Source organism: Pyrus communis, chromosome 15, assembly GCF_041283825.1.
Source record: "Pyrus communis isolate YQ-2024b chromosome 15, ASM4128382v1, whole genome shotgun sequence".
Lineage (NCBI taxonomy): Eukaryota > Viridiplantae > Streptophyta > Magnoliopsida > Rosales > Rosaceae > Pyrus > Pyrus communis.
In genome coordinates this window covers 34,156,324-34,179,870 of record NC_142579.1, presented here as the reverse complement: position 1 = coordinate 34,179,870, position 23,547 = coordinate 34,156,324, and the positions used below count along the sequence as shown (strand labels likewise).

At 36.4% G+C, this 23,547-nt stretch overlaps 2 protein-coding genes and 1 long non-coding RNA gene across 4 annotated transcripts; 1 reads left to right on the top strand and 2 right to left on the bottom strand.

Moving 5' to 3' along the window:
- Nucleotides 1-957: 957 nt before the first annotated feature.
- Nucleotides 958-6,635, top strand: LOC137735520 (MACPF domain-containing protein At4g24290). The gene is made up of 7 exons (XM_068474951.2): nt 958-1,670; nt 2,221-2,459; nt 2,579-2,780; nt 3,611-3,673; nt 4,099-4,291; nt 5,049-5,215; nt 5,701-6,635. The coding sequence occupies exons 1-7, from the start codon at nt 1,386-1,388 to the stop codon at nt 6,385-6,387; spliced, it is 1,836 nt and encodes a 611-aa protein (XP_068331052.1). The 5' UTR covers nt 958-1,385; the 3' UTR covers nt 6,388-6,635.
- A 3,622-nt stretch (nt 6,636-10,257) lies between these two features.
- Nucleotides 10,258-17,640, bottom strand: LOC137733564 (uncharacterized). Its single transcript, XM_068472703.2, has 12 exons — nt 17,161-17,640; nt 16,530-16,676; nt 16,303-16,417; nt 16,110-16,204; nt 15,063-15,166; nt 14,726-14,763; nt 13,628-13,863; nt 12,841-12,934; nt 12,561-12,751; nt 12,029-12,248; nt 11,445-11,612; nt 10,258-10,704 (listed from the first exon to the last, which is right to left on the bottom strand). Exons 1-12 carry the CDS (start codon nt 17,365-17,367, stop codon nt 10,538-10,540), a joined length of 1,782 nt encoding a protein of 593 aa, XP_068328804.2. The 5' UTR covers nt 17,368-17,640; the 3' UTR covers nt 10,258-10,537.
- A 1,082-nt stretch (nt 17,641-18,722) lies between these two features.
- On the bottom strand, nt 18,723-21,432 carry LOC148690902 (uncharacterized). Of its 2 annotated transcripts, none has more exons than XR_015956434.1 (2): nt 21,102-21,432; nt 18,723-19,396 (listed from the first exon to the last, which is right to left on the bottom strand). It is a non-coding gene; the product is annotated as an uncharacterized LOC148690902 (long non-coding RNA). The 2 variants fall into 2 exon arrangements; XR_015956433.1 differs by having other exon boundaries at nt 18,723-19,282.
- Between the last annotated feature and the right edge of the window lie 2,115 nt (nt 21,433-23,547).

The following is a 23,547-nucleotide window of genomic DNA, read 5'->3' as shown; positions in this document are numbered from 1 at the left end:
TTCCATTTAAATGATAAATGTTCGTTAATCGTAAGTGGGATAACAAATAAGTCTCCTAGAGCATAGAAAGCAGGTGAGGAGCCATGAGAAAAATATGGGGGGAAAAAGGGTGGAAGCATGGCAGGAAAAAGACAAGAGTCCAGGACAAGGCTATCTCGAAGCTAAGAGTGGGAAATTCCAAATTTTAGTCTTGTATTTACCTCTAACAGGATGGGACCTATAATTCCCACCCTCAACTTTATAATTTGTTAGATTTTGCAATTTGTTGATTTTTTTTTTTCTAATAATTTTGAATTTATTTTTTTTGTAAAATCTATCTTGTTTTATTTTTGCAAACATTTCGATGTAAAAATTCAAAATTTGAACAAAAAAATTGTTGAGAAAATTAAATTTTTATGGATTAGAGAACAAATGGATGGGTAAAAGACATAAATACCTACCCTAAACCCAAAATTCTATTTTTATCATCCCAAAATACATTCATTAGAGATGATTTGGACCTAAATTTTGTGTGTTATAAGTATTTGATTAGTTATCTCAATAATTGAACTCTAAAAAAAGATAAAAATAAAATATAGAATGACATTATTATTTAATATATCGGTTGGAGCAAAAAATTGTAAAAAATGTTAAATTGCTACATAAGCCATCAAATATCATATTGATGTTTAAATTTGACATCTACTTAGCAAGTGGTCCTTTACCACAGTGGTGGAAAGATGTTGCTCTCTTGCATGACATCATAAGTTTGAACTTTATCGGTGACTAATCTAACACCTAATATAACAAAATTTATCGTTTGATAAAAAATAAAAAAAAAATTAACATCTACTTTAAAGATGCTTTCATATGTCAATTCACGTAAAATTGATATACCAATTGAAACTTTTTTCTACCTTCAATTATTCTCTTTTGAGAAATTTGATTACCTTCAAATTTGATTTACCAAGATTTGACATATGAATGGTCTTTCCTTCTACCAAAACGATAGACCCGCTCGAAAACTCCAAAGGCAGCTAATTGGGCTGCAGCAGCATCTTCCCAGAAGCAGACGCCAGCACAAAACATTTGACTTGCTCTCTCGAAAGCCACACCGGTGTCTCTAGTCTAGCCTCCACCTAATCAAACGCCACCCACCCCGGCCCCCACCGGGCCCACCCTGTATGCATGAACACAAATGCACAACACCACCAATAAATAACTAATGCATTTTTATATTGCTGTAATAATATTTGTATCTGTGTTGACCAGTCTTTGATAAAACTAAGGCAACCAAGAGAAGAAAAACGAACAAGACGGCCGCCGGTTCGCTTGGCAATCCATCCATCCATCCTGCTAAAGGTGTTTGGTTGATGAGAAAGTGAGGGAAAAATACACAGAGAGAGATGAGCGGTCGGACGAGTGGGAAGAGAAGGGCGGCGGCGGAGGCGGAGCTTGCAATACAGTCGATAGGGTTGGGGTATGATTTGACCGTGGACTTGAAGCTCAAGTACTGCAAGAGGCAGCAGTCAGGGCTCGATAGTCGGTTGATCGTCATCGATGATGATCAAGTTCGAGAGATTGCGGTTCCGGGCGCAGGCGGCGTTTGCATACCCAATGTCCCAAAGTCCATCAAATGCGACAAAGGCGAGCGCATGCGGTTCGCCTCTGATGTCCTCTCCTTCCAACAGGTTTGATTCACCATTTTACTTGAGATTTAATTAGAAATTGAAAATCGAAAATGGGTGTGTATTCAGTTGGGGTTATGAGGTGTTTTAATTTTTTTAATAAATATAAGGGTACTCAATCAGTGATTTTATGAAATTTAACGGTTATTCAATCATGATTTTAAGGCAGTTTATTAAAATTCTTAGAAATTTTGGTGATTTTTTTTTAATAAATATGGGGTATTCAATTAGTATTTTAAGTGATTTTCTGAAATTTAACGTGTATTCAATCATGATTATAAGATAGTTTATTAAAATCCTGTATTCCATTAGTATTTTGAAGAAATTTATAACATTCCGGTGTATTCAATTTTAAAAGGTTTAGGAATTTGAGGAAATTGGAGAGATTTTGTGTTGTAGGTTAAGCTTTCACAAATCTCACATCTCCCCCAAGATTACTAAAATTTTACATGGACTCTACAAATCAATCAAAATTCATGGATTTATAAATCCAATTAAATACACCCCCTTGATAAGAATTTGTGAGAATTAATTAGTTGTTAATTGATTGTAGATGTCGGAGCAATTCAACCAGGAAGTGGGTGTGTCAGGTAAAATACCAACAGGGCAGTTCAATACAGCTTTTGAGTTTACAGGAGGATGGCAAAAGGACGCTGCCAACACCAAAACACTTGCTTTTGATGGAGTCTCCATCACCCTCTACAGTGTTGCTCTCGATAAATCCCAGGTTGCCTTGTGTGACCATATCAAACACGCTGTCCCCTCCTCCTGGGATCCCGCCGCACTTGCTAGGTTATTGCTTAATCCTCCCATTCCCATCGAATGCTCATACCACACGACTTTACAAAACAAACAAACAAACTCATTTAACATTTCATTCATCCATTCTTTCTTTCTTTCTTTCTTTCCAGGTTTATTGACAAGTATGGCACACATGTCATCGTTGGGATCAAAATGGGTGGAAAGGATACCATATATGCCAAGCAGCAGCACTCCTCGCCTCTCCAACCTGCTGATGTTCAGAAAAAATTGAAGGACATGGCTGATAAAATGTATATAGATGCAACTGCTCACTCTAGTCTCACTTCCGCAAAGTTGAATGAGAGAGACAAGGTTTGAACAATTCGATCCTATGCTACGGTTAATACCACTCAATTCAAACAAACATGCTTTTGGTTGTAGCACATAGAAACTTCTTTTAAAACCGCACATGCCTTTACATACTCTCTTGAAAGTGCTTCCTAAGAAACCACTTAGGGAGTGTTTCTGTGCCAGAAGGTTTTACTCAGGAGCAAACCTAGCACTTTTACTAGTAATGCTTCTGCAGGTCATGTAAACCATTTTGTCAGAAACCCTAGTGGAAACTATGATCCTTGAAGAAGAACCGGAATAAAGGATTGTTCCTATCATTGGATTGCTAGAGGTTTTCGTGTTTCACTGTTGAGGAAGATGTACAATTTACATTTTGTTTATCAATTTAGATGCAGACTATTGTTTTGTGCATCCTTTGTTTTTTTCACCTGTAACAGTAAGAAGGTTCTTGAAATTTATTTTGGACCATGTTTATGTGCCTGGACTTAATTAAGTTGATATCTACTCAAACCTGTCAAATTGTATTCGTGAATTTTGTCCATTTCTCTTTTTAATAGCTTTCATGTGTGATTTCACTATAGAGGTCGTTTCTTGTCACTTTGTGATGGTTCTTTATGGTGGTTCATTATAATTTTCTTAAAACTAAAGTTTTAATTTAAATTTGAGTACAGTTTCAAACATATTATGTTACTGAGACTCAATATAGAACACTATTGAATGTATAATGGAATTGGTTTGATTTAGCAGATGCATTTCTTTTGCTACCGTGCCTTCATACAATGAAAATAATGCCAGATTTATATCATGTCATATTCTATAGCTTACTTAATCTCTGTTTTAATTTGTTTCAGTTAGTCAAGGAGTCAAGGGCTATCATGGATAATATCCCATCCAGTTCTTATGCTACTGTAGAGGTGAGAAAAGATAAGAAAGATCTCTTTTTAAATTGGACTTTTGTTGGGTCAAAGATCCTTCTTGGTACAACTTAGACCAAGTGTACATTGCAGGTTCTGATTGTTATTGAACACTCCTGTAACCATCTGTATCAGTAACAATGCTGTCATTGTCATCATGTTGTGGTGCTTACCAAAATCATATTTTTCATATTGGGTTTACCCATAACATGTTATATGTCCTTATCTTTTCTTGCTGTAAGCTTTTTGATATAATTTCTTGCTTCTAGTTGGTAACGGCTTCTGGTTATAGAACCATAAAATTCAAATACCATCAGCATCTTAAATCTTGGAGCGTGCAGAGGTTAAAACTGTATGCAGTTATGCAGGGGATGTCCTTCTAGCCTCATTTGTTTAATGTCTTAAATCTTGGGTTTGTAATTCAGTTTCAGGATATTAAATTCATGTGCAAGCGGAAGGGTGGAAGCTTGTATAAAAATCTGCCTCACAATGATTGGTGTCAAACAGTTCAGACTGAACCTGATGTGATCTCTATGTCATTAGTTCCTATCCAATCCTTACTGAGTGGGATACATGGGAGTGGATTTTTGAGCCATGCTATTAATCTCTATCTTCGTTGTAAGCTGAATCCTACTTTCCTTAGCAAATTAATTTATTTATAAAGTTCTAATTGCTTGCCGAGGGAACTAATATCCTCTAAAAATAATATCCAATATGACACAACACAACAGGCTTTTTATGAAATTTACTTGTGCCCTACAGTTTCAAAATTCTCCTAGTTATGCTTAGCTTTTATAATGCCCATTTTTGTGAGTTGTATCTGAATCCAGTACTCATTTGAGGGCGATGAAGGTGTCCTTTTTTGTGAGTTACATCTGAATCCAATACTCATTGGAGGGCGAGTATGTAGGTGTCCTGTTTTGTGGTAATCTTCATGTGCTTTGTCGGGTTCTCCTCCTGACAGCTTAAGCTTGGATAGCTGTGATAACAGAATAGCTTTTGTATTCATAATTTTGTCAACAGCATGCTTTACATAAGACTATCTATCTTAGTGAATGCACTTTCTAGAGAATGACATAAATAATAGTCCGAGTGTTTGGATTTTTATTCCTGTGATTTGCCGAGTTTCTTCAGAATAAAGGTTAAACCTATGTTAGTGACTCCATCCCAGAAATGTATAAACATCCAATTCTGTAGAGGTAGATTCTTTATCTTATATTTTCTCCTGGTTCTTAGTAGCAAATCGACAATCTACCATTTTCATACTAATCCAAATTTCTCTCAAATTTCTGTTTAATTTTTTGTACAAACTTACGAGAAATAAAGGAAAATGTAGTACAAGTGTTTTACCTTTTCCAATTTTCATCAAGCACAGATAAACCGCCAATTGAAGAGCTGCATCAATTTTTGGAGTTTCAACTTCCAAGGCAATGGGCACCGGTGTTTGGTGAGCTTGCTCTTGGTCCTCAGAGGCAGCAGCAAAGCGGTGCATCTTTACAGTTTAGCTTCATGGGTCCTAAGCTTTATGTTAACAAAAATCCGGTAATGGTATTAGTATTGTGTTTTCTTAAAGATAGAAAAGCTTTCTGTGTTTTCTTTGGATCTTTGTCCTAATAATGCATGTAAAAATGGATGTATTGTCCTGGATTTTCCATTAGTTAAAGTTGACCGAAAAGATGATAGATTAAGCATTAAGCATTCACAAACAATTTAGGGAATGTATGATCATTATTTTCTGTTAGCATAAGCTTGATTATGATATTTTACTGGTGATTCCTCTACATTATTAGCAGCTATTTAGGCCCAAACCCTCACTCTCTCAACAATGCATATTCATAGTTAAAATACCAAAAACTTGAGTGTTGCGGTTAGTCTCTTCCCCCCTCCCTATCTCCTTATGATACGGGAAAATGTGTTTAAATAATTTACAGGAAATGACATTGCAGAGTTCTTATGTTGGTAGATTATGGTTTATTATGCATTTAGTTAGCATCATGGTGATTGATTTTTGATGAATTACATAATAGGTTGATGTGGGTAAGAAGCCGGTGACTGGCCTCCGGTTGTATTTGGAGGGAAAAAGAAGCAACTGCTTGGCAATTCACCTGCAGCATCTCTCTACGCTGCCAAAGACCTTCCAGCTCCAGGATGCAGTGAATGGAAATATCTCTCGACTTTCATCAGACCGTAGATACTTCGAAAAGGTTCAATGGAAGAGCTTCTCTCATGTCTGCACAGCTCCTGTTGAGGCTAATGATGATTTGTCCGTTGTCACTGGCGCTCACTTTGAAGTTGGAGACTCTGGCCTGAAGAAAGTTTTATTTTTACGGCTTCATTTTTCTAAAGTAATAGGTGCGACTAATGTTAGACAGGCTGAGTGGGATGGTTCCCCTGGCTTGGCGCAGAAATCTGGATTAATTTCAACCCTTATTAGCACCCGTTTCTCGAGTGCTAAGAAGCCACCTCCTCAGCCTGCTGATGTGAACATAAACTCGGCTGTGTATCCTGGGGGACCTCCAGTGCCAACACAGACACCTAAACTATTGAGGTTTGTGGATACGACCGAAATGACAAGAGGACCGCAGGATTCACCTGGGTATTGGGTTGTGTCGGGGGCAAGGCTTATCGCTGAGAATGGTAAAATATCTCTACGAGTCAAGTATTCTCTGCTGACCATGATTTTGCCTGATGAAGAGATGCAAGATAACTACTGAAAGCTCGTCTGGCACATACTCGGATGTTCGTATTCGCATCTCTCAGATGGAGGGCAGGGATTCTGTTGGAATGTTTGTCGAGTTTGGGTTTGGTTGTACATAATTTATTTTGTAATATGTAACTTCCTATGTAAATTCTTCTTTATTCTTTTGTTAAGTAGATTGAACTTGTCGTTGTGGTGATATTTGGATATTTGAATTGGATGAGTTAATTGATTAGGTTTTTTTGTTGTGGTTTCGTTTTTGAATCTCTGTGTTGTTTCTTTTTTCCTTGGCTAATTGTACAACAAAAATGCTACTCTTATCCCATTTTTTCACCATGTTTGCATCACACCTCTCTAGTAAAGATGAGATTTATATGTGTCGGTGAGTTATACTCTTACTAGAGAATAGGTAGAAATACGATATGAAAAATATGATAAGTGTCGCATACGCATCATATAAATCATAATCTTGTTATTTCCTTGTACTTTGGATGGGGGTTTTTGGTGGATCCAAGGAATTTACTAGTGATGGGATGGGAGTAGGAAATGAAGGGGTTAAAGATGGGGGTTTTTGGTGGATCCAAGGAATTTCGCTCGGTTCGTGACCGTTCATCATACATCGTGCGGTAAAAAATCATTTCAAAATTTAAAATTTAAAGTTAAATATAAATAGTACCTAACGAAAACTGACCATATACGATGAACGATGACGATTATAGAATCCTTAGGATCCCCAGGAAAAGGATCCGACGGGAAACCTTTCCAAAGATGAAGGGGTTTTTAGGTTCCAAGAAAGGGAATTTTGATTTATATTTGTTAGCAATTTGAAAATGGAAAATATAAATTACAACTGTGAAAAAGAAAGTTTGGATTAAGAACTTAAAGAAACGGTTTCATGGACATTCAAAATTGTCTAAAATTGTTTTTTTTTCCCCCAGTAATGGTTTTCAAAATTTTCAGATTGGATAAAAATAATAATTGGAGTTCCCAACACGACACGCCCTCGATGCTCTAAAAACCGATACATGGTAGTCCGACATCAAATAAGGTCATCTTCAACTGAAGGGTCTAGAGGGCCAGAGGGTCGAAAATAGCGTGAAAACCGTCTTCAACCGAGGGTTAGGCCAGAGGGCTCGTGGGCCCCACGGAATCTAAAAGGGCCCAAGGGCTAGAGGGTTGGCCCCTTCCAGCCAGCCCAGGCTGGCCATAATTTTTTTAGGCCATCTCCAACTGAAGGCTCCAGAAGGCCAAAGGGTCGAAAATAGCCCGAAAACCGTCTCAAACCGAGGGCTGGGCTAGAGGGCTCTGGAACCTAAGAGGGCCCCACGGAATCGGAAAGGGCTAGAGGGCTGGCTATCTTTTTTTTGCTTATGTTGGATTTCCTGTCGGTTATAACCGATATGAATTCTTTGAATATTTTTTTTAACAGTTTTATTATAATTTTTTATTTACAAAAATTTTCCTATAACTTCTATTTTTCATATTTTTTTTTTAAATTCTATTTTTTTCCTATAACTTTTATTTTACAAATTTGTTTCATTTTTTTTTTAAATTTCATTTTTTCCTATAACTTCTATTTCACAAAATTTGTTTCGTATTTTTTTTAATTCTATTTTTTTCTATAACCTCCTAAGCCATTATACAACATTAAATTAAATTAAGTAAAGTGAAACAACATTAAACAATATTAATAACATTAACCAACATAAAAATTATACAATATAAAAAAAAACATTTAACAACATGAAACTTAAACAACATTTAAGTTGTAGTTTTTAAATAATAAACTATGTTTGGCCTTATGACCCTTTGCCCCTCGGTTGGAGACGGTTTTTTGTGACATGGCTAAAACAAGCCCTCTGGCCCTCAGTTGGAGACAGGCAAATATGATCCTGTACTGTTCATTAAAATATTAATATCTTGGAGAATCTTGGAGGGCCAGATGGCTAAAACGAGCCCTCTGGCCAGTCCTCGGTTAGAGATGGCCTTAAATGTGTCGGATTTCCTGTTGGTTATAACTGATAAGAATAATTTAGATTATTTCAATAGTGTCGGTTATAACTAACACGAATAGTGGTTTAAATATTACGGCTAGACATGAATATTTTTTATTAATTACTATTCATGTCAATTATAACCGACATGAATAGTAATTTGAATTGCAATAGTGTCGGTTATAACTGATATAAATAGTATGAAAAAATTTGAATACAACGGCTAGCTGACTGCAGCTAGCCGTGTTTTTTTTTTTTTTTTTTTTTTGAATTTAAACCTTTTTTTTTCTTCTATATATATGTAGACATCGAAATTTCAGTAAATAAATGTTAACCAATGTATTAAAATTACAACATTTATTTACTTCACCAACCTCACACACTTACTTCACCTACAACATCCACTTACTTCACCTACAACCTCCACTTACTTCACCTACAACCTCCACTCACTTCACCAAAAAAATGGATGGTGGTGATTCACTCTCAAAGCCTATAAATAGGCTTCTCCATTAAGAGGAAGAAGGGGGACCAAAACCTTGAAGCCTTAAAGTTCTAAAGCTCTCAAGAAAATCCCGAAGGATCAAGAAAACACTCTTCGTTCTTCGTCAAATCCTCCTTCAAGATCAAGCCCCAACGGCCCTTGAAGAACTCCCACCAACTCAAGATCAAGCCCCGACGGCCCCTTGAAGAAAGTGTTCATCATTCATCATCCGTTCATCCTAAGATCAAGCCCCAACGGCCCTTTGGATCAACAACCTCAACAAATCCACACATCCAATCGTTCTTCAAGACTAAGCCCAAAAGCCCTTGAAGATCTGCTCATCCATCAACCTTCAAGATCAAGCCCAAAAGCCCTTGAAGAAATCCATACACCCATTCTTCAAGATCAAGCCCAACGTCCCTTTGGATCAAGCCCCAACGGCCCTTTGGATCAACAACCTCAACAAACCCATACACCCATTCTTCAAGATCAAGCCTAAAAGCCCCCTTGAAGATCCGTTCATCAACTGTTCATCCTTAGATCAAGCCCCGACGGCCCTTTGGATCAACAACTCATCCACAAACCTACACCCTACGAAGATAGAATCAGAGGACCAAATTTCAGAGAGATCGTAACCCCAAAATCATTAAACACAAAAATATTATTTTGTACACGTATTCTTGTTTCTTGTTTCAGGAATTTTTCGTGTTCACAATATATGGTGAAGCTCTTTCAATTCTTCACTTCATCTGCAATATTTCCTTCATCTACAATGTTTCTATCAATTTTTCAATAATTTCCTTCAATATTTTTTTCAATATTTCCTTCATCTGCAATATTTCTTTCAAATTTTCAAAAATTTCCTTCAATATTTTTTCAATAATAAATTATGTTTAGCCCTATGGCCCTCGGCTAAATACGGTTTTTTGTGACAGGGCTAAAACGGACCCTATGGTGCTTTGGCCCTCAGTTGGAGATGGAGACAAATATGACATTGTACTGTTCATTAAAATATTAATATCTTATAGAACCAGAGGGCTAAAACAAACCCTCTGACTAGCCCTTGGTTGAAGATGGCATAAAAATAAGCAACCCTAAAGGATTTGAAACGTACAATTTTTTTTTTTTTTAACAAACAATATTATCGAGAAGGAGGTGGGCTTAACCTCACATAGAGCTAGCAATAATGTGGTTCAAATTCACCTTCAATGAGAATCGAACCTAAAACCTTTCACTTACAAATTAAGAGGAATATCACTAGACTAATGTACTAAACGGCAAAAAGTACAACTAAAATCGAATAATTCAACTTGCCTATCAACCTAATAGTCATGCCACAAAATTGATGAAATATTTCATGCTCCACTACTCTATGCAGAGCCAGTAAGAAAAATATTACAGAAAAAAATGAAATTTCAAAATGTGGCATTATCAATAGGACAGAAAAGTGAACATGCTCAAACAAAGGACCAAGTTAGAACACTCCCTCCAACCAGACCAAAATATGATCACCTACTCGGAAAAGCTTACCCTACCGGCCAAGGCCTGCAACCAAACCTTTACTAAAACAAGACCTAACTTAAATACGTAAACCAAAAAGGAGAAAACAAGATTTTGAGAATAATGTTTACCCTAATTGAGTTACAATTCGTTGTACAAAACCGAAATCATCTATAAAACATCACAGCTTATTTGGTTTTCTTCTCTTCTTCCTTAACAGCAGTGACATCTGCACCATCCGTGACCTCTGCACCACCCGTGCCCTCATCGTCACCACTGAAACCAAATTCATTGACACGCTTCTTGTCGACCGGGTAGACCCATCTCTGGTATACGTATATCAGAAATATGACATCTGCCAGCCAAGAATGAAAATCAGTAAAACGGGGAGATAAATATACGAACCAAAGTCCAACCAGCATTCAAACAAACACAGAATCAGCTACTCTCGTACTACTTTCAAATAAGCATTCAGAATAAGATAGTCGCTTAAATGTAACACGCTAACCTAGGCGCAAGAATGGGCGAACTTGAGGAGAAATTTTTCAGTGTGCCGGGAATACAGCCCGGTCCACCAAGTGTAATCATACAATTGGTTGGAAAACTTTTTTTTTTTTTTCAAGTGTTCAACTAATTTTATTATTACAATGGGTATTACCGCACCGTGTTCCCAGCGCTCAAACTTGAGAAAGAAAAAGCTAGACACAAATTTCTAGCTTAGTAGCAGTGTTTTACAAAAGGAGAATCCAGAACACAAATGCAAATCACTGACAATTTACCCTCCAAAGATTAATCTTAACAGCATTTCAAATATCATAACTAAGCATCTGCACACTGCTTCCCAAACAAGAAGATTACGGGTTGTTTGGGCTTTCAGTCCAACACAGAGCTTTTAAGGATGAACTATTTTTTATGAGCTACGTCACACTGATTGACATATCAACATGATGGTAACCTAAACAGGATACTGCAACCAATGTTTACTAACTCAAATTTCAACAAGGTAACAATCTAATCCCAAACACAGGTTATGGACCAAAAAAGAGCACAGATTTTATGGTATATGACTACTGCAGAAAATAAACCACAACTCACCATCACGGAAGACCGAAAGGCGATGTAACATTGGCATTTTTATGACGAAGGCAAATAGATCATCAATGATGGTGTTGAGGAACTTGTATGTCATCTGCCTCCATGGCATATGAGCCACTGACTTCAGCTTATAGTTAATGAACAATTGAGGGCACATCATAATAAAACCTGCAGTGACAATGTATTAAAAACAAGTGTGACACCAGCAATCATCAATTTTTAACCACAAATAAGACTAACGACCAATATATGCAATATAGGAAGATTGACATTTACGTCGTCAACTCATTATTATGAAGTGCAGACTCTTTTCAAAGTCAATTAAACCAGGGTTACCAAAGTTAATGAAAATGGTAGTACTAACTTAATTCTCACTGGAGAGTGAAAAATATAAAGCTATCCCGAAATACAGTTATAAATTATAGTGATTAGTGCAGCCTCAATATGAGGTCCCTCATACCGTCTTTGATACAATCATACAGAGTACTGAAATGGTTTAAACTGATGACCAAGTTGTGCAATTTTCGACTACAGTAAGGAGAAATATTAGCATATAAAAACAATGGGGGGAACCGAGAACTTACCAAACATGTAGACACAGCTTGTGAGTGAAGACAGAATCCAAGAATACCAGCTCTTGTGACGCTCGTACTTAAGCGAGTAAATAGCAGAGCATGCAACAAGGAAGAAGAGCACATATGACAAATACTTCATTGCCATATCATCATATTCTTTTGTCCTATTCCCTGCATATGACTCACGGTCTCGGAACCTCAACTTAGGTATCCTCCCGGTTCTATCAATCTGGAGATGGAAAAGACAAATATTAAGCTTATAAGCTAGAGATCAGGATCATTATTTAAAATAGCTTTGTTATGTGACTGAGTTTCAAATCTGCAGAGTTTCAAACGTATCGAGGATTCCTGATCTTTTGCAGGAATAAATTTAAAAGAAGATGCAAACAAACGTTCTACACACTCATTCCAAACTCATGAGCCTAACTCCAAAAGAGTAGCTAGAATGTCAAAAAATGAGGAGAAACAATACAAAAAACAAAGTGAGGTGATTTATTTGGCCTAATCACTTCTGTGACATTATGCAAATTTAATCCGATACCTCTATGTGCATGGCCTTCCCAATTTTCCAAAACTCAATGCAGCAGCCAATTCCAGAACTTGCAAGTATCATCCATGAAGTATCATTATCAAGTAGATAGAGGAAGACAATGAGCTGACATATGAAGCTCACAATAACAGACTTTGCAGATAGTCCTTCCATAGATTTATTTTTGTTCCAAAATTGAATATCTGCAGAGAAAGAAAAATTAGACTAAAAATCCATGACATATCCTCAATATGTTTTTAAGCAAGCAAAAACAAAAGAGAACAATACTTACCATTCTTGAATGCCAAGAAGTCAAACACTGAATGAAGTAAAGAAACAACCATTGTGATTACAAGGAGGTAGGGGTTTCCTTCCAAGAATACTCTCTGGAATGCATAATAAATCAATTAGCATTTGAAAAAAACAAGAAAACCAATAAATATCACAAATTCATCCTCAAGCAGCAAGATTCATGAAAAAGAATAACACTACAGCACATATCCCCAGAACCACACCCCTCCCTCCAAAATAACTTATGCATCTTGCATTACAAAGCCACACAATCCTGGAACAACCCAGCTCAAATTTGGCTACCAAAACCGCCTAAACCATAAGCACAAAACAGCCAAGGCAGTGCAGAAACAAATTATCTTCACTCTCAGCACCCTCCCTTAGCAAAGAACCTTCATAAGTAAGATTTACAAGAAATGTCCCTGAAAAATCCGACTTCCAGTTCTTCCGAGATTGCCTAGAAGGACGCAGTTTAACACTAATTGTGATAAAAAATAAAAATAATAAAAAAAGGAAACTCCCCCATTTCCTCATCACTAAGATCCATATGAAACCCAGAATTCCACATCAGTGCATAGGAAAGAGGATGAAGACTCATACAATGCTTATATTACAATACATTGCATATCTTTTGTTTATTTTTTGAACTCCCCAATTTTTTTATCGACCAAAACAATAATCTGATTTACCATTTTTCAAGCACTGTAGGAAGTATATCAAAATATGATAACTGAATTTATTAAAGGCAAATGCCAGAAATCTCCTACAGTAACAAAAATAAGCAATACCTTCAGTTCATCAGCCTCACCCTCGAGCATGCTTCCATAACTACGGTGAATCTGGAAAGACTGATCAATCTGCAGGAATAGTTGCCATTTGGTCATGCTTATGGGACCTATCTCCAGATTTAGAGGCAATTCTTTCACCGTCTCATTAATTGGTATCAACTTATCTCGAAGTAACCAAAATTCATTGAAGAAAATAGTTGGAAAGTAGTCCCCTGAACTAGGCTCAACATTCAAGTCTGCCAATCTAAAGTTAAGAAAACCAAAGCTCCAGTCTTAGGATGTTTTACCTCAGACACCCCACATTTTAGTCAAGTTAATGCTTGATACAACCAAAAGACAAAGGTGACAAACATAAATCAAAGAACTTATGAAGATCACATATTTTCAATCGACGATGTTAACAATAAAAACACAAATTCCAAATTATTTTTTTCCATACTGAAAAGCACCATACCTATGCATACAACCACCAAGAATACAATTTTTATTTCACAGCTAAAACCCTCATCCCCCTGCAGGGATTTAATATATATTGGGAGCTGTAATTTGTCATAAAAACATGAAACTCAGAAAGCAAACCAAAAATAGAAATGAATGAATAAAAAAACAGAAGAAAATTATAATGTTGGTACGTGTCTAGTTTTTGTGCAGTGGCAGAAAACTAAGATGTTTTTAACTGGTATCTGTTAACCACCAGGCATAACTTTGTTGTAGCATGTAGTTAGACACAATGAATAAGGGAAACATGTTACTCAGCCAATGTCCAGAACTAAGATGTGTTATCATGAAACCAATCATGCAGAAATTTCAATGATATGGTGTAGTCCAATCGATCCCCATCACCAGCAACCAAATTAATAGGGAAAAGTGTACAGCACTAGATTCTATAATATGCCAATATTTGTTGGTGAGTGTACTTACATGCACATAGACAAACACAACGTACTTCACAGTCAAATTAGTATACACCACAGAAACATGTAATGCAACGAACTGTTGCATTAACAAACATTCCAATACAGATATTTTGCCAAACAAATTTCATGAAAGACCATAAAGTATGGCTGTGAAAGACAGTATGGCAAATTAGAAGGATACAAGGGGCAACATTAGGTGGAACAGCATTATGAGGGTACCTACAGAGGAAAAAATAGAATCAAAAAATGGAAAATGGAAAATTCATTTGAGAAAAATATGCTTGTACGTGGGAGAAAGAAATGCTAGCAATATGAAATAGGCACATTTTCTCTTTAAAATATAATACACCAATTGCAATTTTATAAATAGTTTATTTTGGGAACTTGGCAAAATGAAATACAATTGAAATTAGCCTACAATATCTTAACTTTCGAATTCGGAAGCAAGTTCTGCTAAATAAGATATTCTGTCAAGAACTTGCAAAACCTTACAGTTGCATCATACTCAGAAAGCATACCGTGTAAAATCATCGACCAAATTAATAGTAATATTTGGTTTCCAATATGATACCCACTCCACAGGACCATCATCTTCAGAATCACCTTGAGTATCATCAACTACCTAGAGTAACCAAGATAAATTTCATCAGGATAAATAACCATAGCACTATAGAAGAATAAAAAAAGGACGGAAACTCATGTTTCTTATCATGAGAATTTGAAGTTGCTGTTCTGACTTCTCCATATCTTTTTTTTTTTTTTTTAAATACAAATATATTGAAAACCAAGACAAAGATACAAAGAACTTGGTCAAGGACCAATCGACACCAAACTTAAAGTAATTGTAAGAGTTCAGAAACAAATTAGGCTATTCTTCATTCTCCCAATCACCCCACCAACAGCCACAGTATCCGACTCCCTTGATCGAATATCACCAACCTTCTAGCCTTGAACTACTAAAAAATATTCCTCCCACCCCCCACCCCCCCCCCCACCCCCCCACCCCCCCCCAAAACAGGGGACCCCCTGGGTCCACAATGTTCCAATCTCCATAGTTCAATATAACCACTTTTAAGTGAGAAAGAGGACTCGGACAGTGACCCATACCAAAAAACTTTTAAATTAGCAACCAACCATGAGATAAAGCCAACAGTTGAAGCTCTTTCTAGGTCCATTAAGTCTAGAACTCAATAGTCCATATCTACATCCGTATCCATAGTTCCCATTAAAAATCAGCAAATATCACTTTCGACCCTTTCAGGTGGACTCTTCTAGCCCACCCAACCCCTTGTTCAGGGTGTAATTCTTTATAAAACTACTGTTTCTTCTCCCAAGAAAAAGACCAAACATATAGATAGAGATTCTAGTATTCAAATTTCATTTATTAATAGTAATCTTTTTGTTTCTTTTTATTTGAGATACAGACAATTTTATTGCTAACAAACAATAGCACTAGAGGGAGCAAAAAATAAAAATAAAAAAATGGTCAAGAAGAGAAGCAACTGGTGCTACGTAGTAATCTAAACAATTTCTGTAAATAGCAAATAGAAAAGAATACAACGTACCTCAACAAGTGGTTCCTTCTCATCAGAATCTTTCGAGCCCCCCAGCAAACTCCTCTTTTTATCAGCTTTTGACTTTGGCAGGTGTGTCACAATAGCTGACAGCAACAAAAAGAGAAATTAAGTCCAGTATTCATGATGAGATGGAAGAATTTGAAAAGAAAATGAACAAATGAAATCTAGGAGACAATCTTACAGTGTGTCTTTCCAAATGCAGCAAGAGGCTGATATTCGGGATCAGTTGGGTCTGGAGGGTATCCAGAGCGTGCAAAGAAAACATGAGCATAGAGACTTCCATTGTGCTTTAAGGCCTGAAAGAATAAATATTTCTACTTATACCTTTGAATTTGGCAGCCTACCAAACACTAGTACACGAGAAAACACATGGACCATGTCAAATTTACAGAAGTTTAAAAGTAATACCTCAGATGGATAGTACTTCGTAGACAGAGTCCGGGTACTCTCTGGCCCCCAGACAGCATACGGGATATTAGTTTCATGCCACACAAGTTCACGTTCACTGCCGAATTCATTGAACTTTTCGCGTTCGGAAATATACAACCACATATCCTGAGGAGAATACATAAATTACAATAAATATAATTCTAATAATAAGAAAAGTAACAATAGTATTAAGGCAAAATCAGGCATACTCCAGAAAAGAATAACACTTAGCAGCAGTATTGACTTAACCCTTTTAACTGTCAAAGATTTAAACCCAAAATGCTCTCTTTTCCATAACCAATCACCAAGACTAAAACTTTTCATTGGGTGTATATCTTTCCCTGTATATCCACTTTGGTTCTACAATCATAACGTATGTGTTCATTTCCTTTCCACTTCAACGTCCACACACACACACACACACACACACACATATCTCTAGCTGCTACAAATATGTATCTGATACAACCGGCAAGTAATGAATATTAACTTCAATTTGTAAATTTCTTGAGGAAACAAAGCCGGAACTTGAAATTGATGGGTGAAAACAAAGAGAGATTTTATTTTTAGAAGAATAAAAACAAAGAGAGATGGAGAGAGAGATGCAGACCAGGGGTTCAGCCTTTTGGAAGAGATTGGAGCTGAGCTGAGAGGGGTCAGAAGGAGCCTTCTTGGGAGAAAAGAATTTGGAAGCGAAGTACCAAAACACAGCCATCCGTATGATTCCAGTGATGCTCTGACCAAACCCTCCGCCTCTTCCTTGCTGCTGTCCTCCTTGGACTTGACCATCCGCTGCCGCTGCCACTGGCGGCGCCATCTTCTTCTTCTCCTTCTTCTCCTTCTCAGTTGGAGGTTTAGGTTTCGGAGAGGGGAGAGAGATCGGTGAGATCGAAGTAGAGGCGTGATGGAGTGTGAGAGAGATATTTGTAGTTGTTTATTATTTGATGATCTGCCGAAAAAGTGGGCATGGAAATAGTGCTTCGGCGAATCTCTAATTCCACTCCCTCTTTTGATTGCGGACCCCAAACGCTCACACGACACACCAACTTGATCTTTATTCCGTAAAACATAAAACCAAAATGCATTCCTCGTAGGTTCAAACTTAAAACATCTTATTTGTAACTACATCGATGTACCACTTTCTACTATTAATGATTTTTTTTGTAATTCCTCTCACATAATGATATTTTACACTAAGTTGTAAAGAAATTTAGGCTATTCCACATTATAAGTTTGCCTTAATAACGTTTTATCGAACTCGTTATCCATAAAAATTTAATTTAAGAGTTCTCATTAACAAGTTTCATTAGATCGGGACACTGTTTACAAAACTTTCATGCGTTGTGTTATATTCTATTTTTAATTCTAAATATTGTTATACTTTTTCTCCTCCTACAGTATGTTCCATACTTTTGTTCAAATTATTTTTTTCATTTGATATTTTACGTAATCCTAACAGTTTATCAATATCTTCTATAAACTTTGACCAAAATTTTGCTTAACCATGTTAATGTCTAGATTATCAAAAGGCATTCTAACACTTTAATGAATTTCCCTCTCATCATCTTCTAAATTAACTTGTTTATAATTACTAAATCTAACTGTTGCTTCTCTTGAGTGAGTGTTATAAATTTGTGTTTTATTTAGTTGTTTATTTTATTTTACTTGTAAATTATGTGGTGTCCGGTGAGTTCATTCTAAAATGTCATTGTCTACAGATTTTGCTTCTATCATATTGATATGTTTGCTACCAAAAATTAGGATCAAATTCTGAAATTCTAGATTGAACCTATGATTATAGTTATAAAAAAATTTCCTATATACAATATGTTAATTCACAAATTTTTGTACTCTTGTTAATACTCAAAATTGGGAAGTCAAAAGACCAGTACAGTCAACCCTCAATGGAACTCGGGGTAAAGGTTAAATAAATAAGAAACTATAAAGTTTAAGTGATTCATCTTAAAAATTGAGTTGCATCAATGGTATACATTTGACGTGGATTGCAAAAATGCTCCACAACAGTGTGATGTAAATTTACTTTTGTGTGTCTGATCGCTTATATAAGATACTCATCCCTCTTATGTAGCCTCTTAGTGAACCCCAAAAATCCTGAGATTTCATCTCCTTTACCGCTTTAGCATTAAATGAATTAAATACGTAGACACCACTTGCTGGCTACTCCATTATTCAATTGATCCATGGAGATAAAGTAACAATTGCTCGGAGCTAGTTACAAGATTTCCTGGGCCAACACATGCCAAGCACCTCGCTTGGCCAAAAGTGGAGTGCATGCAACGCTTCCACTATTTTAATTTCGTTTTAGTTCTTGCATGTAAGTTGTTAGTCCATATTCCGAATAGAGATCACCGTTTTCAATTGAGCAGAGACTGGTTGAAAATATAGAGAAAAAATGCATATTCTTAAGGCTCAAGTATTTAAATATCATGTGATGGTAAAACTCAGCTCGCTCTGTCATCCGCACGTCACTGTGGAGCTTCAGGTCGGCTAGTATGGTGACTTCTTTAACTGGAGGTTTCAATAAGCACATGTTACCTCTCTTCTTGACTTGAAGAGAATCGTTTTCAGAGCAGCAGAAAGGAACGCCATAGTTGCTGACCCGAGAGAGCTCTCACAGATGGCAAGAAACAGCCCAACTTGAATTGCAGTAGCCTGCTATCAAATCTCCCTGCAACACGGGCTGCAACGTCACCAATCTAGACACCATCTCGCTGTAAAACAGTGAATGTGATGAAGTGTGGAAATGAAGGAAGTCGAGAGACCATTGTGCCCACAACAACAGGTTACAGCAGCAACATCACCAGTCTAGATAATACGCACCATAGCTACATGATAAGATTTGATAAAGTTGAAGATTCCTTGATGCATGCGTTTGATCATATAAATTAAAGCGGAATTATGTTCTAACTTCCAAGGAAACTAAATACGAACGGTTAATACTCATTTTCGATAAGATGTAAGTATTTGTTACCATTAATGAAAGTAACTCCATGTGGGAGAGTGAAGCTGCTAATTGACAAATTGAAACGGCAAAAAAATAAAGAGCTTCAAAAAGAAAATGTGCCAGAGGATTGGTGTTCGAAATCTGACAGAGGAGACATTGTGCCTGAATCAAGCTGTTCATTAGAGAAGATAATAGCAAGTGAACTTGACGACAAAGAAAAGTTGAGTGATTCATTCTGGTTATTAGAGAAATGTATGATAAACTAACAGAGTTCGAGAAAGCCTGTGACTGGTACACAAGGAGTTGGAAAGTACCGGTTAATTGATGACTTGGAGATACGTTGGTATTTTCGATAACATTATACAACACGCTTTGTGTTTTGTTCTTTTTAACAAAGAAATAGCATAGGTAGAATTAACAAAAATGCTTTTATAATTTCTTAGTGTAAATTAACATGATATGTACTATTTTCTGTTTGGTAGATGCTTACGCTTACGCATAATCGCTAATTCTTAGGGCAGACATTAGCTAAAATTGATGCAGATAATGTTCTAAACAACGCTGACAATCGGCAAAGAACGTTAGAAGCATATGAAGAAAGTTGTAGGTATGTTTTCTCTAAAGAGCTGCTGCATTCGTGCTCGCAGTTGTACGTATTTGAAATTGTAAAATACAAGCTTTTGATACAATAAACATCTAAGGTCAGATAAAAAAAAGAAAGACACCAACTTGTATTTTACAATTTCAAATATGCACAACCACAAGCATGAATGCAGTAACTCTTTAGAAAAACCATACCTGCAGCTTTCTTTGTACGCCTCTAACGTTCCTCGCCGATTGTCAGTGCTGTCAAGAACATTACCTGTATTAATTTTAGCTAATGTTTGCCCCTGAGGATTAGCGATTATGCGTAAGCGTAAGCATCTACCAAACAGAAAAGAGTACAAATCATGTTAATTCACATTAAGAAAATTATAAAAGCATTTTTGTTAATCCTACCTATGATATTTCTTTGTTAAAAAGAACAAAACACAAGGCGTGTTGTACAATGTTATCGAAAATGCCAACGTACCTCCAAGTCACCAATTAACCGGTACTCTCCAACTCATTTTGTACCACTCAAGCGCTTTCTCGAACTCTCTTAGCTTCTCGTATGTTTCTTCATTAACCAAAATGAATCGCTGACCCTTTCTTTGTCATCAAGTTCACTTGCTATTATCTTCTTCATGTTTGCAAACTCACAGAGCTAAAAAATAAATTCACAATAAAGGCAGGAACAAATTTAATTATATATGAAGAATACAGTTATATTTCATGGTAATAAATTTGCAGTTAAACATGAAGAATAAATTTGAGCGTTGATGTGAACATTGTAATGACCATCCTCGGATCTTAAAAACATTTTATGACAGGTTCGACCTAGTTGAGTACTCGCTCTTTGCTGCTCTACAAGATCTTAAAAACATTTCTGTTTCCCCATATTTCTTAGCACGCAAACCACCACAAAATTCCCAACTCAATAACTGAAAATATGTGAAGATTGAATGCAACTGAAAAGCCAAAAGCCATAAGCCAAAATTGTATACCTGAAAAAGAAGAGCGTGTGGAAAACCTCGAGGCAAAGATAGAGCTCGCCGATAGACTGACAAGCGCCAGGCGGGGAGGAAATACTTTTGGCACAAGTACTTGACAGAAAGATGGTGGTCGATGTTGGCCACTTGAGGGCCTCCGCCTACTGCCCTCTCTTCTTCAACATGTTACCGACGGCTCCCTTCTGCTTTGGCGTTCTCGTACGACTTGTTGGCTGAGCTCGGAGTCGCCATATCTCTATCTCTGCTTCCTTCCTTGGTCTGAGGGTAGGGTTTGGGTTTGGGCGCTTTAAAACAACATGGGGAGACGATTGAGGGATCAACAACTCCCGAAAAACCTGTCTGGGGACCCCGTGAACTGCGACTCCTTGTTATAAATATTTTTGGATAATCGCGTAGAACATACGTATCTCACATTTTGTTGTATCATATTCTCACCTTATAAATTTAGAGAAGTGTTATTGGCATTCTAAAAATCTTACTCTACCCTCATCACGAGTGTATTTTTCTTTCCTAATATAGAAAGTTTGGAGTGTAGAATGAAATTTTTAGAATGTCAAAAACAATTCCCTATATTTAATAATCAAGATTGTTAAACTTTTTTAATTTTTATTTGAACAAATTCAAATAAACATTTGAATTGGAGATTGCATATACATTCAAATGTATGAAACAGATTAAAAGTGTGAGTGCTAAGTAACATCATCAACCGTCTAATATTTTTATACATGTTAATGGTTAAATGATTTTTTATTTAAATGATTTTTTTATATAAAAAAATATCTTTAAATAAAAGTTACGAGATTTAAAGGTTCAAAATATGAAATTTATACGGTCAATAAATAATTCGCAAATTGTGAGATATGTGCATTACCCCATGAATGATGCAAGTGTTATCCAATATTTGTTTCTCTATTCAATATTTGGTATTTCTTTTCGAAACTAATTTTAACGTATTACGTCTGTTCCTGTTGCTAGTAATTTATGATAATTGTTTTTTCATCTAGGAACATGAATGATAATAAAAGAGTGGTTTCTGCTTGGAACACGTGAACAATTCAAAGTAACTCGGTGGAAAATTCCTTCATTAAGAATTGGCGTCATTGGAGAATGAAGTCGGGCTGGTTCATGCATTTTTGTTGGTCGATGCATCATGCACAATGCACATTGGATTAATAAGATCATTTTTAAAAAAGATGTCAAATTTTAAACATAAAATTTAAATTTGAAGGCTTATGTGGCACATTGATTTTTTTTATTTATTTTGTTCTCTAACCGATATGTCAAATTTAAATCATTATGACACAACCCGACCCTAATCGAGGCATGTTGGCCGTTACGTGAGAGTGACATAGCCATGTGCGATGTGCGAAAGTGAACGTGATGTGAAAATACGGATAAATAAAAACTTGCTAATTAATTACACTAGACTAACATAACAGTGCGAGTGAAAATGTTTAGAGTAAATGACACACATAACCAGAGCGTAGGTATCAGAATGCAGTCCAGAAGTTTAATTACTAATAATACAGATCATAAAAGAAACCCTACACTGGTGAATGTCTATCAGAACTGTCATGAAGTCTTCGAGAGCCACCGACACGAACTTCTATCTAGAACCTGGAAGGGTGTAAACTAGAAAGTGTGAGTGGGCAAAAACAAAACTTTCAAAACCATTTATCTTTTCAAATGTAATAACCCCTCACTATAAAACCCGTATAAGTTTCCCAAAAAATAATACTGTAAAAATATATGAAAACTATACTCGAGAATAACCAAACCATGTGTATGCCATGACAATCATCTCAACCATGAATAAGTAAGCCAGATGAATTGCACTAATATAAAGTGACATATCAGCCGGAGTCACCTAACGCGACCTGTATGGTTGAATTTATAACTCAACAATTAAATCAAATCTTGTACACTAGTCGGAACCACCTATGTGGTCTGTACGTTAGGCTAGGTATAAATAAGTACGCTCAAGTGCTACAATCATGTGAAGGTTGTGCGAAGTATCGCAAGTCACCTACGAGTCGGAACCACCTAATGTGGTTTGTACGACAGGCTGGCATCTGCCTTGGATCCAAGGTGAGTGTATGGTGTGGGAGGTGAACGATCACGTGAAGGTTAGGCCCTACCCTCGGATGAAGCACTAACACCAGGGTGCAGGATATAAATCACTAAAAGTAACTCATCATAATCATATACACTACCATCACAACCATCGCTATATACTCACCTGAACCTTACCTAAGCGTCCACAACGTTGAGTAGTAATATGCACAACTATATTAAAGCATATTCTAATATGTAATGCATACGACATGGCATTTAAAACGTAAAAACCATTTAAACAGTTTATGGGAAACATAAGGCATAAATATGTATGTGTGTGTTTATATATATACATAGATATATATATATATATATATATATATAT